The sequence below is a fragment of the Necator americanus genome, chromosome V (genome assembly GCF_031761385.1).
Source record: "Necator americanus strain Aroian chromosome V, whole genome shotgun sequence".
Lineage (NCBI taxonomy): Eukaryota > Metazoa > Nematoda > Chromadorea > Rhabditida > Ancylostomatidae > Necator > Necator americanus.
The window spans coordinates 25,289,729-25,301,174 of record NC_087375.1 but is presented as its reverse complement, the minus strand read 5'-3'; the positions used below and the strand labels follow the sequence as shown (position 1 = coordinate 25,301,174).

The following is an 11,446-nucleotide window of genomic DNA, read 5'->3' as shown; positions in this document are numbered from 1 at the left end:
GATGCAATGATGAGATTCGTCTGCTCGCAAAGGTCTATCAGACGATTTCCGTTGTCCGACGTCTGCTCCATGGGATAGAACCATTTTCCAAGCACATCGGATTGTTGTTCAGGTCCCACCTTTGCATTCGCCTCAATTCAGACAATTACCCCCTGCTGGCTTGGTATCTTGGATATCAACTTATTGAGTTCATCATAAAACGCTTTCTTGTTGCGGTCTCCGTAGGTGCGTGAGTACCTACGATCCAGAGTTCGAGTCCACTGCGATCCCGCAACCGTACGTAAAGGCACATCTTGACGACGTTGATCCGAACTCCTCCACCAGGTAATCGTAATCGTTCCTAACAGTTGTTGCGCAGCCTCCTACTTTCCTTTCATCAGCATCGCCGCAGTAGATGGTGTAATTGTCGATACTGATAAGAGTGCGATCCTTGATGCGTGTTTCCTGCAACGCAGCAAACGGTGCATGCAGATATCGCAGAAGTCTGGGTAGAGCGGCTTGTTGGAGTTTATCTGACAGCGACCAGCAGTTCAGTGTAACGAGACGGATGTTTGTCGCCAAAGATTCCATGATTACCTCAGGCATTCGACCATTCACGGTATGGGCATCTGGTATGATGCTGGACGACAGCATCTTTTTGCAATGTATGGGAAGGTTTTGCCATATAACAGTGCGGATTATATAGCTCGCAGGTCCCCAATGCGTACACTCGAACACGTGATTGCGTTAGTTAAAGCAGGGCCATCAGGAGCAGGTAACAATCAGACTTGTATACGAGGCTCCCTAGTGGGATATTTTCCTGAACATGTGATCCAAGCATCATTTTTATTCGTATTGTGGCTGGTCCATAACTGAAAAGTTATGTCAACAAACGTATTCCATATTTCATATTCCGAACATTCTCTTGGGGAAGAAAAGGGAAGAAAACGGGAAACTGCGACGAAGAAATTATTAACAACTCTATAAACATGGTGCACATCTATCTCTTGAATACTTTATGTGACAAGAACAAGCCACGTTTACATGAAGAAATCAACTATGAAAATCACATAACTTCGCAAACTTGGTGCGCAAGAAAAAAATTGGAATAGACGTTTAAGCCAAGTGTTGAGAACAGTAGAGCGTGTTTTCAGTTTGGCAAAAGAACGGATACTTGTCATCACACATCACATCGTTCCAATTTCCTACCCAGTTCTTCTGCAAAAAAATATGATTGCCAGTTTAAATAGAACAGCCACAAACAAAAAAAAACTGCTTGAAAGTATGAAAGCAGCAAAATACGAAGCTTCTTAGGTGACAGCTGATGATGTGGCTGAAAGAATAAATGCACAAACAATAAGTTAGATAGGCGAATGGATGAGCAATGAGTTACATAAGCATATGAGTTATGTAAAGGCACCATACCGCGATATTCCACACTCTACCTTACTGGAGAAATCACAGCTGGTGAGATGCGAGGCTACGTGGCGCCTTCCCAGGTGGCGGGTAGGGGTTAATCGCGGGGCAAAAGCGGCCTTGTGCCTGCCCAGAGGGGCGGGTGGATTTAATGGATGGACTCCCCGTTTCTGCTGTGCCAGGATCGGCTCATAGTATCACTGTATCCCTCACGTCGGTACGGCCAAAAGCCTGCACTCAAGTGATTGGGAGATGAAAGGTAGACGGTTTGAAGTCACCTCAAACAAATAAGCTCCATTTGTCCACTCTGGGAGGGCAAACGTTCTCCCGTAAATCCGTGAGACTAGAGGTTTGCAACATGGTCATGGATATTGAGATTTAACGCATGTCACAGTAATAAAAAAGAGTCTCCTAATCTTTGAGGAAAGCCTTGTACGGTAGCACCAGAAAAGATGGGGTTGCAGGAGTCATATAGGCTACCGAAACAGAAAAGGACTAGGATGATCATCTGCACTTATAATGCATGCAAACTAGCGTCGAATGCGGCCATCGAATATCAGGTGATGAAATAAAGGAAGATTAAGTACAACGTCATCGGACCAAACGAGATGAGACGACGCCACTCTCTTAACGCCGTATATGAAACTGGAGAAGAACTGTTCTTAGGAACATGCAACAGTAGAGGAGTTGGTGGAGTTGACGCTATGACAAAAACATCGACTTTTTCGAATAACTTACGATCGGAAGTCTACGGATGGGAAGAGTAGTTCAATGCCTGCTCTGAATATCTTCGTCACTTACGCTCCAACATCAAGCTACAAAGGAAAACAAGTCGAAGCTTTCTATATGGATCTGGAGAAGTTCAATCGAAAAGAGCATGCCTTCTACAAGGCCATAACTGGCAATTTCAACGTTAAAAGAGATGAACGCTTGATGAATTTCACATCGGGACCCACGGCCTACAGTGGAATGAAAAGAGGAAAAGGCTCTCCGAGTTTATCATGACGACTAAGACCATCCATGGAAACTCGCAATTCCAGAAGCCCTCCTCTCTACGCTGAACGTCAACAAGTGGAAGGTAAAAAGGATAGAGTTGCCTATGCAACGACTAGTGCGACTAACCAATGTGTCAAGTCACTGTTTTCATCCTCTCAGACAAGTCTGTACCTATTTATCGACCCCGGAGGGATGAAGGGCTTAGTGAGCACCAGGACGGATTCGAATCTCCGATCGATTGTGCTGGAAGCGGAACCTCCAACCGCTACCCTACACTCACCCCCATCGCTGCTCGGTTAAATGCTCACAAACCCCTGCGGTCACTAGAGACCCTAACCGCTAGACTACACCCGCCTACACCAGTGAAAGGTACTGTAATGAAAGTGACCACATCATCGTCAGTAAAAGGTTCTACCTGACGGATTTCGCTGTAAGATCCTGCATTGAACAAAGATTGCATCGAGAGGAAGGCTAGGAGTTTCGAAAGCACGAAGAAACGCCTGTCTCCGGAAACTTTAGAGCTGATACGTCTGCGTGGAGCTGCATGAGGCGCAGGGAACCAAGAACTCACGTCCCAGCTCGCAAGGCTTTGAAGAGAGGCGATAAAGGAATACCTTAAAGAGAGAAGAGCAGAAGTGCTGGCAGAAGCTGCAGAGACTGAAAAAGCATCCGCTGTGCCCGTCGAGACTTTGCCAATCGCAGCACCCATGCTCTCTGGAACCTGAAGGGCAAGGTTCCTAAACAGTGGAAGACCAGCAAGATCGTGTTATTGCATAAGATGGAAGATAAACATGACATCGGCAACTATCGCCCAATCTGCTTACTGTCCGTCTTCTAAAAAATCTTGACAAGAGTTAGCCCTAATAGGATTGAAAAAGAAAATGAAAGAAAAAAATCTTGGATGAAGGACAGCCACTCGAGCAAGCAGAATTTCGAAATTTCGAAGCAGATTCAGCTAGATTGACCACATTCATACTGTATGCCGCTCTGTCTCACTTTCACCGACTTGAAGAAGGCCTTCGACTCAGTTGAGGTGGAAGCGGTCATGGAAGCCTTGGACAACCAAAGCTTTCCTAATCAGTGCATGAAGGTACTTGTGTAAGATTTTACAGTAACTTTACCACCAGAATTTCGCCGTTCTACAAGAATGGGTGCCCGAAGCGACTGTCAGAATGAGTTGCGTGCGTCGATAATATATACTATACATATATCTCTTATAGCCTTGTCTTCCGCTTTGTGTTATCTTGCCTTTTCCCTGTCATTTTTAGAAGCCATTTTTCTCGAGAAATTTCTGTCTTCAAACGAGTTTCTCATTGTGGGGTTCATGTTCTTATAAGTCCGTTTTATGGGGTAGTAGGTATCGAGGTAGTAGCATCACGCGGGCCTTCGGTAGAAAGAGTGGGCGGAGCCTAAGGATGGACAGTGCGCCTGGACAGGCATACCAGCGATCGCTGCTGCAACCATACACATCGGCTGCACCCAATCAGTCTGGGTACCTCCTGAGCCCCCCCTCCCCCCTCCCCAACAAGAATATCATCTTTGATATGAAGGGAGGGTTGACAAGGTGGAACAATCTCACCTAAAATATTCACAGCCACCCTCCAGAAAGCAAAGACATGGGAGTGAAGGTTGATAGTCGGCAGCTACATCATTTGCACTTTGCTGATGACATCGTTCTGATAATATCTAGCATCAGTCAAGCGGAACGAAATGCTGACCGAATTCGACGAAACGTGTGGAGACCAATTCGCTACGAATGAATCGATGTTCAGCTGAGTCTGCAAAAGACCATGTTCATGCGTAACGAATTGGTCTCGGATGCCCATACACACTCAGCGGAACGAACATATCCGAAAGCACCAGATACGTTTATCTGGGTCGGGAAATTACATGATGAACGACCTGACTCCCGTGGTTACGAGCGGCTTGGGGAGCGTATAGGAGCATCGAGGATGTAGTGAAGAAGACCTAGAACACGCTGCTCCTTGTTCTCCTCTTTAACACCTTCGTGCTTCCTACCTGAGCTATGCGTAGGAAACCTGGGAATTTCGCAAGCAGGAAGAAAATGCGGTCAGCGCCATGGAACACTCAATCGAAAGTCATGCTAGGAGTACCGCGTTTCGAACAACTGGGGAAGAGGATTCAACATTCTGCTCCACGTTAGCGATCAAAGAGTGGAGGCGCCGCCGTATTTACCAAGGAAAGCGAAATAAAGTGAGCCTGGTTACGTGACATGTTTTAAAAGGCGACGTTGGGTTGAAGCTGTGTGCGACTGAGATCCTAAGGTAGTCTAGGTTTGCTGCCATTAAATAATTTCTTGAGTTTAAAAGGTCTAAGTGCATTCATATTTATGCTATTAAGTTGACTACTTATTTTCTAACTTTTTGAAAGAAAACTACGTTTGAAAGCTGGGACACGTTTTTTTTCCTGCTGCCAACTTCGGCCGCAGGTTGGGAAGCGGTCTCTCATACATTCTGTAGTCGGGTCAAAACGACATGGAGTTGTTGACAGTTGCCTAAGCAGCTGCGTTCGAAGCAGAGCGGTGGAGCTTAGCAGTTGGGATCGTGTAAGGATCCTCGCTAGCACCATCCACTTCTGCAGTTCGCTATGCTCTCACTTCGACTCCAACAGCTGTCTCCACCGCACCGCTTTCGAGCGCGGCCGCTTAGGCAACAGTTCGTGCTTCATGTCCTTTTGATCCAACTATATCCCCCAGACCATGCCCCGTCGGAATAGCAGCGGTTTTGATCTCTACACAGTCTTCAAGGAAAAAACTGTTCAATTCTGCCATTGATCTCAATTCTGCTGTTAAATTGTTCTCTGACTTTCAGGTCCCTAGCTTTTGGGCCCATGAACCGGAGCCCCCAAGAACGAAAAGAACACTGACAAGCACCTATGGTGGACTCTTCGACGAATGATCATCGGTGTGGAATTAAGAAACTATGAAATTGTAAAGCGTATCCGTATGCGAAAAAAAAAAAACTGAGCAGCCCTTTTTTCACAGTACAAACGCTATGTGGAGATACAGAGTGTTTCAAACTTACAGCTCCACAGTTTTCGTTACATTTCCAATTGTCTGGCTGGTTACTGTGCCAACTTTCGTAATCGACTGCCGAACCATCCACCCAATGTTTCGTACGAGAATCAACTTCACATCCTCCCCCAAATTTTAACCCAATCGTGGTGGAGAGCTTGCTCTTTTTCATTGCTGAAATGTAATCTCTTTTCAATCGAATTTATGGAAAAATTCCACAAGTGCTGATGTGTCGTTTTCGGTGGACGCAACCGCCCACAAGGCCGAGTCAACCACTTATTAAAAGAGCCGATGTACGGAAATCCTTTCTTTGGAAGCATAATGGTTAAACACTCACCAAACAAAAAATTATCTTGTTCTGCAGAATGAATCGATGCTAAGTGTCCGCCATAGCCACGGCATATAGCTTCTGCTTCATCAAAAACTGACTCGTTAAGAAACTCCTGACATATAAATTCATGAACTTTATAAGTAGGGTGCAACATCTTTGTATTGCCATAGGGTCACACACGCTTTCGCGGCTGAGGTGGATCAGATCGTTCGAAGAGATTTTCAGCGCAGACGAACTCACATCGATTTACAGGCGCGTCAGACAGTCAGAGCACAAATTCTCGGTCTTGATCCAATTCGAGCATACAAACGCGGGAGTCGTTTTTATCTATTTATTCACTCATTCGTTCATTCATTCATTCATCCATTCACATACACCAATGGACATTAGAAGAAGATAGAGACGAAAAAAAGAAACACATTTTGTATTAGTCAGAAAATTTCACAAAAATTGGCACTCAATTTGTTGTCAGTGGAACATGGACACTTTGTCCTTTTCGTGGTGGACAAAATGTTATACATTAAAGGAAAAGAACTGTTAGAGACAGTGTGAAATATTTGAATTATGTTTCATACCGTTTCTATTAGTTCTTGTGTGCCATAGCAGTTCCAAACTTAGATAGTCTTCTGGAGTACATTAAAAAATCAGTACGAATACGCAAACAGAGGCAGGGTGGTTCTTCGAATTCCAGTGGTCAAAATTTCAGGTGGAGAGGATAAGCGGGGCTTCGAGAACAAAAACAGACGTGTGTGGATACATCTTGATCAACTGGTGAAATGTGAATTGAGGCAAGAGCTAAAGTCGCACCCTTCTTTGATGTTGTGGTTGATTGTTTTTAAGGGTGTGCTCAAAGGAATTTTTGAGGCGGAGTTCTCTGTCAGCAGATGAGGACCAGGACAAAGTTTACGAGTACAAACTTTCAGAGTTACGACGATTAATTGACACTATACGTGCATCACGCTACTGTAACAGAATTTCTTCCAACTTGTTGTATCTCGGCTAAAGACAGCGTTGGAGGAAATTTTCTTCATCTTGTTAAGGTGTGGACTGCTGGATTAAAGTGTTCTTAAGGTTTTGAATTCCTAGACTTATGAGGATCAGTTCTGCGCTTCCACCGCTTTGCTTCTAATTCGTATTTCCGTCTCCTACGTACAATTGAAAACTCTAACTAACTCAGAAACTATTCCGCAACGCTGATTTTGGGCTATGATTAAAAAATAAGGTATGGCATTTAGTTTCTGGCTGCGGGTGATCTGGCGCACTTTTTACGGCTACAGGCATTCTGGCGCGATTTTTACGGCTGCGGGCGTTCTGGCGCACTATTTCCTACAAGTTCGACTGGAGCGCGCCAGCCTAGTGCACGCACCTTCCGGGCCGTTTTTTACGCCAATTAGGAAGAAATGGACGGAATCACCCAACGCCCCCCCCCTCCTCCCTCCCTCCCTCTCCATAATATACGATTCCCTATACGAATACTCCACCTGAAATCCGTACCACCTCGAATTCGTGGGGTGATGCTTTCAACAGCGAAGTTGGTGCATTCACACCTGTGTTTCTTGAATACTTCGTAACGGTAAATTATCATTCGGAACAGAACAAATTTCAAATTGATTATCCTGAGCTGTAGCCAAGATTGTTATTGATCAATAACAATCTTGGTTTCAGCTTAGGATAATCAATTTAAAACTACGTTTCAACATGCCGAGATTCAAAGACAGTCGAACATGGGCAATACAACAAATTTCCTTCCGACATTCTGTATCGTGCTTACACACAGTTACAAAATGTGCTCGCACTCAAGAAGAATTTGAACTACAATTAAGTCGACATTTTCGGCCAAAGCAAATATCATTTTGACATTCAGTGTAAGCGGAAACGCCAGTTATCAAAACTTCATTGAGCATAGGAAGAAAATACCCAAAGGTCAATAAGATAGCTCGGAAATCGTTGAAGTTACTTAGCACAAAGTACGTTTCGAAGGTTCTATGAGTAATTTGTCAACGTTTCTTGACACTAAGAGCCGGTGATTTCGCAGTTTTGAACCCGGTAATTTCTTCAACCTAATAGTGATTTTTGTCTTCCGTGCTAACTACACTGCCACCATTTTGAAGAAAGAAAGTAATGGTAATGATAAAGTAATGATAAACTAAACCTTGTAACACATATTGGTGCCATTGAAGTAGTTCCAACCGATAAGCTCAGATTCAGGAATTGTCTGCGTTTCCGTACCTGCAACTCAACTGCAATTCGATATTGAACACGGTAGCAGACATAGTTCTACCAATGTAAACGTGAGTATTTATAATACGCATGAGGCGACATTTCTGCGTATCCTCTCCTTAGACTTGTGCTAAAGGGCAGATTACCCTCACGATACCAGGAATATCTGATCGATATGAGCTATCTACTAATATTTCGGAAAAAAATTGTTCTTCTTTGTAAAACCCTTACTTTGTTCTGTGATTTCTTTTTAAAAACAAGGTTCAGCATCGAACAAATTGACCCTGTACGTACAATGATAATCAGCAGCTAAATTATTTTTTGCCGTCCCTCGAACGAGTTGAATGATAAACAGTGGGAAAGTACAGGTTTTTTTCTGACCGGCAAGAGGAAGTTCTAGGCGTAGTTCTCACTGTCTTAAGCTTGCAGTGGAGATTCGAGAATTAAGCTTAGTCATGGATTGTTATGCAGAGCGGACAAATTCAAGCTAATTTTACGAGAGGATAAAGTAGACTGAAGTCGAACGTGCAGCTCCAAAAAGACCAACCTCTACTTTATCCTTTCATCCTTTCCTTAGCAAACACAAATTATAGATCGCGCTACTGGTCTATGTATGGAACTAATATATGAAATATTTCCCTCACGTTCACTCTCACCTGTAGAGTCCACCGATGATGTCTGCAAATTCACCTCCGTTGTCGTAGAAGGAGAAGACAACCTAAATTTTTCTTCTTGTTCTTTGTAAATAACCATCACAGTTTCACGCAACGCAAGGTGTCTTATGATCCGAAGCCAGCACTCAAAACTCAAAGATAAAGGATTTTTCTTCATACTGAATGAAATCCTCTGAAAAAAGTAAGATTCTCCACTTCAAAATCTCTTCATAAGGTTTGTTCATGGTGACCAAGATACACTGATCCGGAGAACTTGTTTTCAAACTCTTGCCTCACCACACAAATATGTTCAACGATGGAGAAGCGACACTTCTGAGTTTATCGCAGAAGAAAAATGTGGGAGTACATTTTGCTAGACCTTCCCGCGTCCAGCTGTGTTGCGTGTCATCGCGCAGTAATTGTCGGGAAGCTATGAAAACTTCTTAAAACTTGCAAGAACTGCTTTGTTATGATTAGTTAAGACATTTAAAAAACCTTTCCTCTGAACAACATTATTGAAATGAGTACCTTGATTTATCAAGGACTACTTGTCGTTCGCAACTCTCATCAATATGATCTCTTCCAATAACGAACGCTTCTTCTCCAAACGAGTGTTGTTCATCTCCAGACTTGAAGAGTGAGCAATTGCCCTAGGCACGAAGATAGCCAACGAACACTCGCACTGTATTTACTCAAGTACATTCAGTTATGTTGAATAGATGAATGGTTCAAAATTTTTCTGAACGTTGCTGATTTATACTGCAGATAATGATATGATAATGCAGCGGAGAAATCATTTAAAAATTGTGACATAAAACTTTTTGTTATAGACTGATGTTTTCCGACTCCGTTAGAATCATCATGAAATCATATTTTTCATGTAAAAATACTTTCAATTCGTTCATGTTGTTCCCTTCCAAGATAGCTGTCACGATCTAGACATGCGAATCAGACGCTCTTTCGCGAAAAGCACTGGAAGCGTTTTATATCACGGCCAAAATTCCAATCATGAATCGTAAAGAAGAATGCATCGCTGTGACCAACGAGCTGGCCCCATATCAAGACCTTTGCGGGTTTCAACCTACGGGGTAAGAGGCGGAGGCATCGTTATTAGTTACTATTCGCAACTCTAACAAGTGGTGGTCTGCTAGCATCACGATTTTGTGGCTAGCAAAGTGAGCGCTATGGTGGTCTGCTTTTCTGACGTTGTCTTAGAATAATCTGCTTATAAGTGTAGGATATATTGTGGGATGGCGAGGAGTTTGAGAGAGCAGATTACACGTGACTTTGATCCAGGCTCCGAAGAAGGCGACGACGCCGAAACGTTAGCCAGAATAGAGATCAATAACAATCTTGGTTCCGCTCAAAAAGTAGTACGCAATTAAAATCTTCTATATTTTTTTACAAAGGCAAAATCTACTTTCGTTACTCTCCTACACATTTTTAAGCTCAGATATTCCTTTAAATCTTGCAAAAAACAGTAGATATAGCAGCCAGTTCAAGAAAAATTCTGCCAACAGTCTGCTCATTGCACTTTTTAACGTCGCGGAACATAGTCGAGCAAGATATATAAAAAAAATACGAAGAAAAATATCATTACACAAGCATGAGAAGTCAGAAGTATCCGAGAAAGAAAGGAAATATTTGCAGATTTGGAAAAGTGAATGAGGAGATATGCACGGGTGTTTTTAACAAGTAAACTTCACTTTTTGTGTCCGTAATGCATTTGATCGACCGATTAACACATCAAGTGATGAAATGACTACTTGCATTACACCCAAGAAGAGATGCACTGTCTACCATGAGAGAAATACTTTCAAGTTACCACTGTCGCCAACGTTCCAGTAGTTTAAATCCTAAGCTTTGTCATATTTAAAAGTAAAACCGAAATGGTTGTGTAAAAACGCACATTCTCGTATTCATTGTACATGCAGTTGATGTTCTCATAACACGAACGAAAGCAGTCTTCCATTGTCGACGGTTTTTGACTTATCAAGGATACGTTTCGCTGCCCGCCAATCCTCCAAAACGAACAAGCTACCTCCGCTGAGAGCTGAAGTTTACGAGACTTTTATTTAATTGAATGAAAATCACATTTTCTTTACTTCGAAATATGAGTCAAAGTTTAAACACCCGAAGAACAATTCCTACTGCAGCTGAACCCATCGCTTGGAAATCATCTTTCGTGTGGAAGTCGTGTCGATTCCCACGCCAAGAAACAAAGGAGAAAGTTCATTTCACGCTTGTTCACGCCACTTTCAACGGTTATGGCACCCACTATACAGGGTTACCTCCACCCCATCGGTTAGATAACTTTACCAGCTCATCCTAGGGAAGATTTGATACTCCTTCTATTTTTGAAAAGAGAAACCACTAAAGAACTCTGGAACGATATAAGGACGGCAAAGTTTGTCGCTCTCGTTACATCAATCATAAACATCAAACAGAACAACGGATGTGTAGGCGGTACGAAACTAGATATTGGTAGCATAGTAAATAACAACTAAATAAAAAATAATAGACCAGCACAACACCTAATTTTATAAACGGAAACTAATTCTTATTGGTTCTCGAACTTTCCATTTGAACAGCAAGTTTCCTAAAAAGTTTTCCTCTCCTAAAGAATTCATAAGAAGAGTTTCTATAGAACTCTACCTGGAATAAAAGAATGGGTCCATTACAACAGCTAAAAACTGAGCGCTCTTTCTGTTATTTGAGGCAGAAAAGTGTCCGAAGTACAAGCAAATAAATGTAGGTTGCTTTGTTGTAACGTTTCAGCTGTGGAGAAGGTTTTGGATTCTTTGTTTCTCCATGTTG

At 42.8% G+C, this 11,446-nt stretch overlaps 4 protein-coding genes across 5 annotated transcripts; 2 read left to right on the top strand and 2 right to left on the bottom strand.

The window, feature by feature from the left end:
- Positions 1-237: 237 nt before the first annotated feature.
- Positions 238-633, bottom strand: RB195_015137 (uncharacterized protein; the record flags this gene model as incomplete). The annotated part of the gene is made up of 1 exon (XM_064205705.1): positions 238-633. The coding sequence occupies one exon, from the start codon at positions 631-633 to the stop codon at positions 238-240; it is 396 nt and encodes a 131-aa protein (XP_064061586.1).
- Positions 634-1,095: 462 nt separating this feature from the next.
- Positions 1,096-10,601, bottom strand: RB195_015134 (uncharacterized protein; the record flags this gene model as incomplete). Of its 2 annotated transcripts, XM_064205702.1 has the most annotated exons (8): positions 2,696-2,819; positions 3,006-3,112; positions 5,436-5,599; positions 5,763-5,868; positions 7,909-7,985; positions 8,633-8,694; positions 9,158-9,279; positions 10,539-10,601. In XM_064205702.1, 8 exons carry the CDS (start codon positions 10,599-10,601, stop codon positions 2,696-2,698), a joined length of 825 nt encoding a protein of 274 aa, XP_064061583.1. The 2 variants fall into 2 exon arrangements, with proteins under 2 accessions (XP_013303894.2, XP_064061583.1); XM_013448440.2 differs by lacking the exons at positions 2,696-2,819; positions 3,006-3,112 and adding an exon at positions 1,096-1,197.
- RB195_015136 (uncharacterized protein) lies at positions 2,167-2,400 on the top strand (the record flags this gene model as incomplete). The annotated part of the gene is made up of 1 exon (XM_064205704.1): positions 2,167-2,400. One exon carries the CDS (start codon positions 2,167-2,169, stop codon positions 2,398-2,400), a length of 234 nt encoding a protein of 77 aa, XP_064061585.1.
- Positions 3,371-4,349, top strand: RB195_015135 (uncharacterized protein; the record flags this gene model as incomplete). Its single annotated transcript, XM_064205703.1, has 2 exons — positions 3,371-3,481; positions 4,164-4,349. 2 exons carry the CDS (start codon positions 3,371-3,373, stop codon positions 4,347-4,349), a joined length of 297 nt encoding a protein of 98 aa, XP_064061584.1.
- Positions 10,602-11,446: the final 845 nt, after the last annotated feature.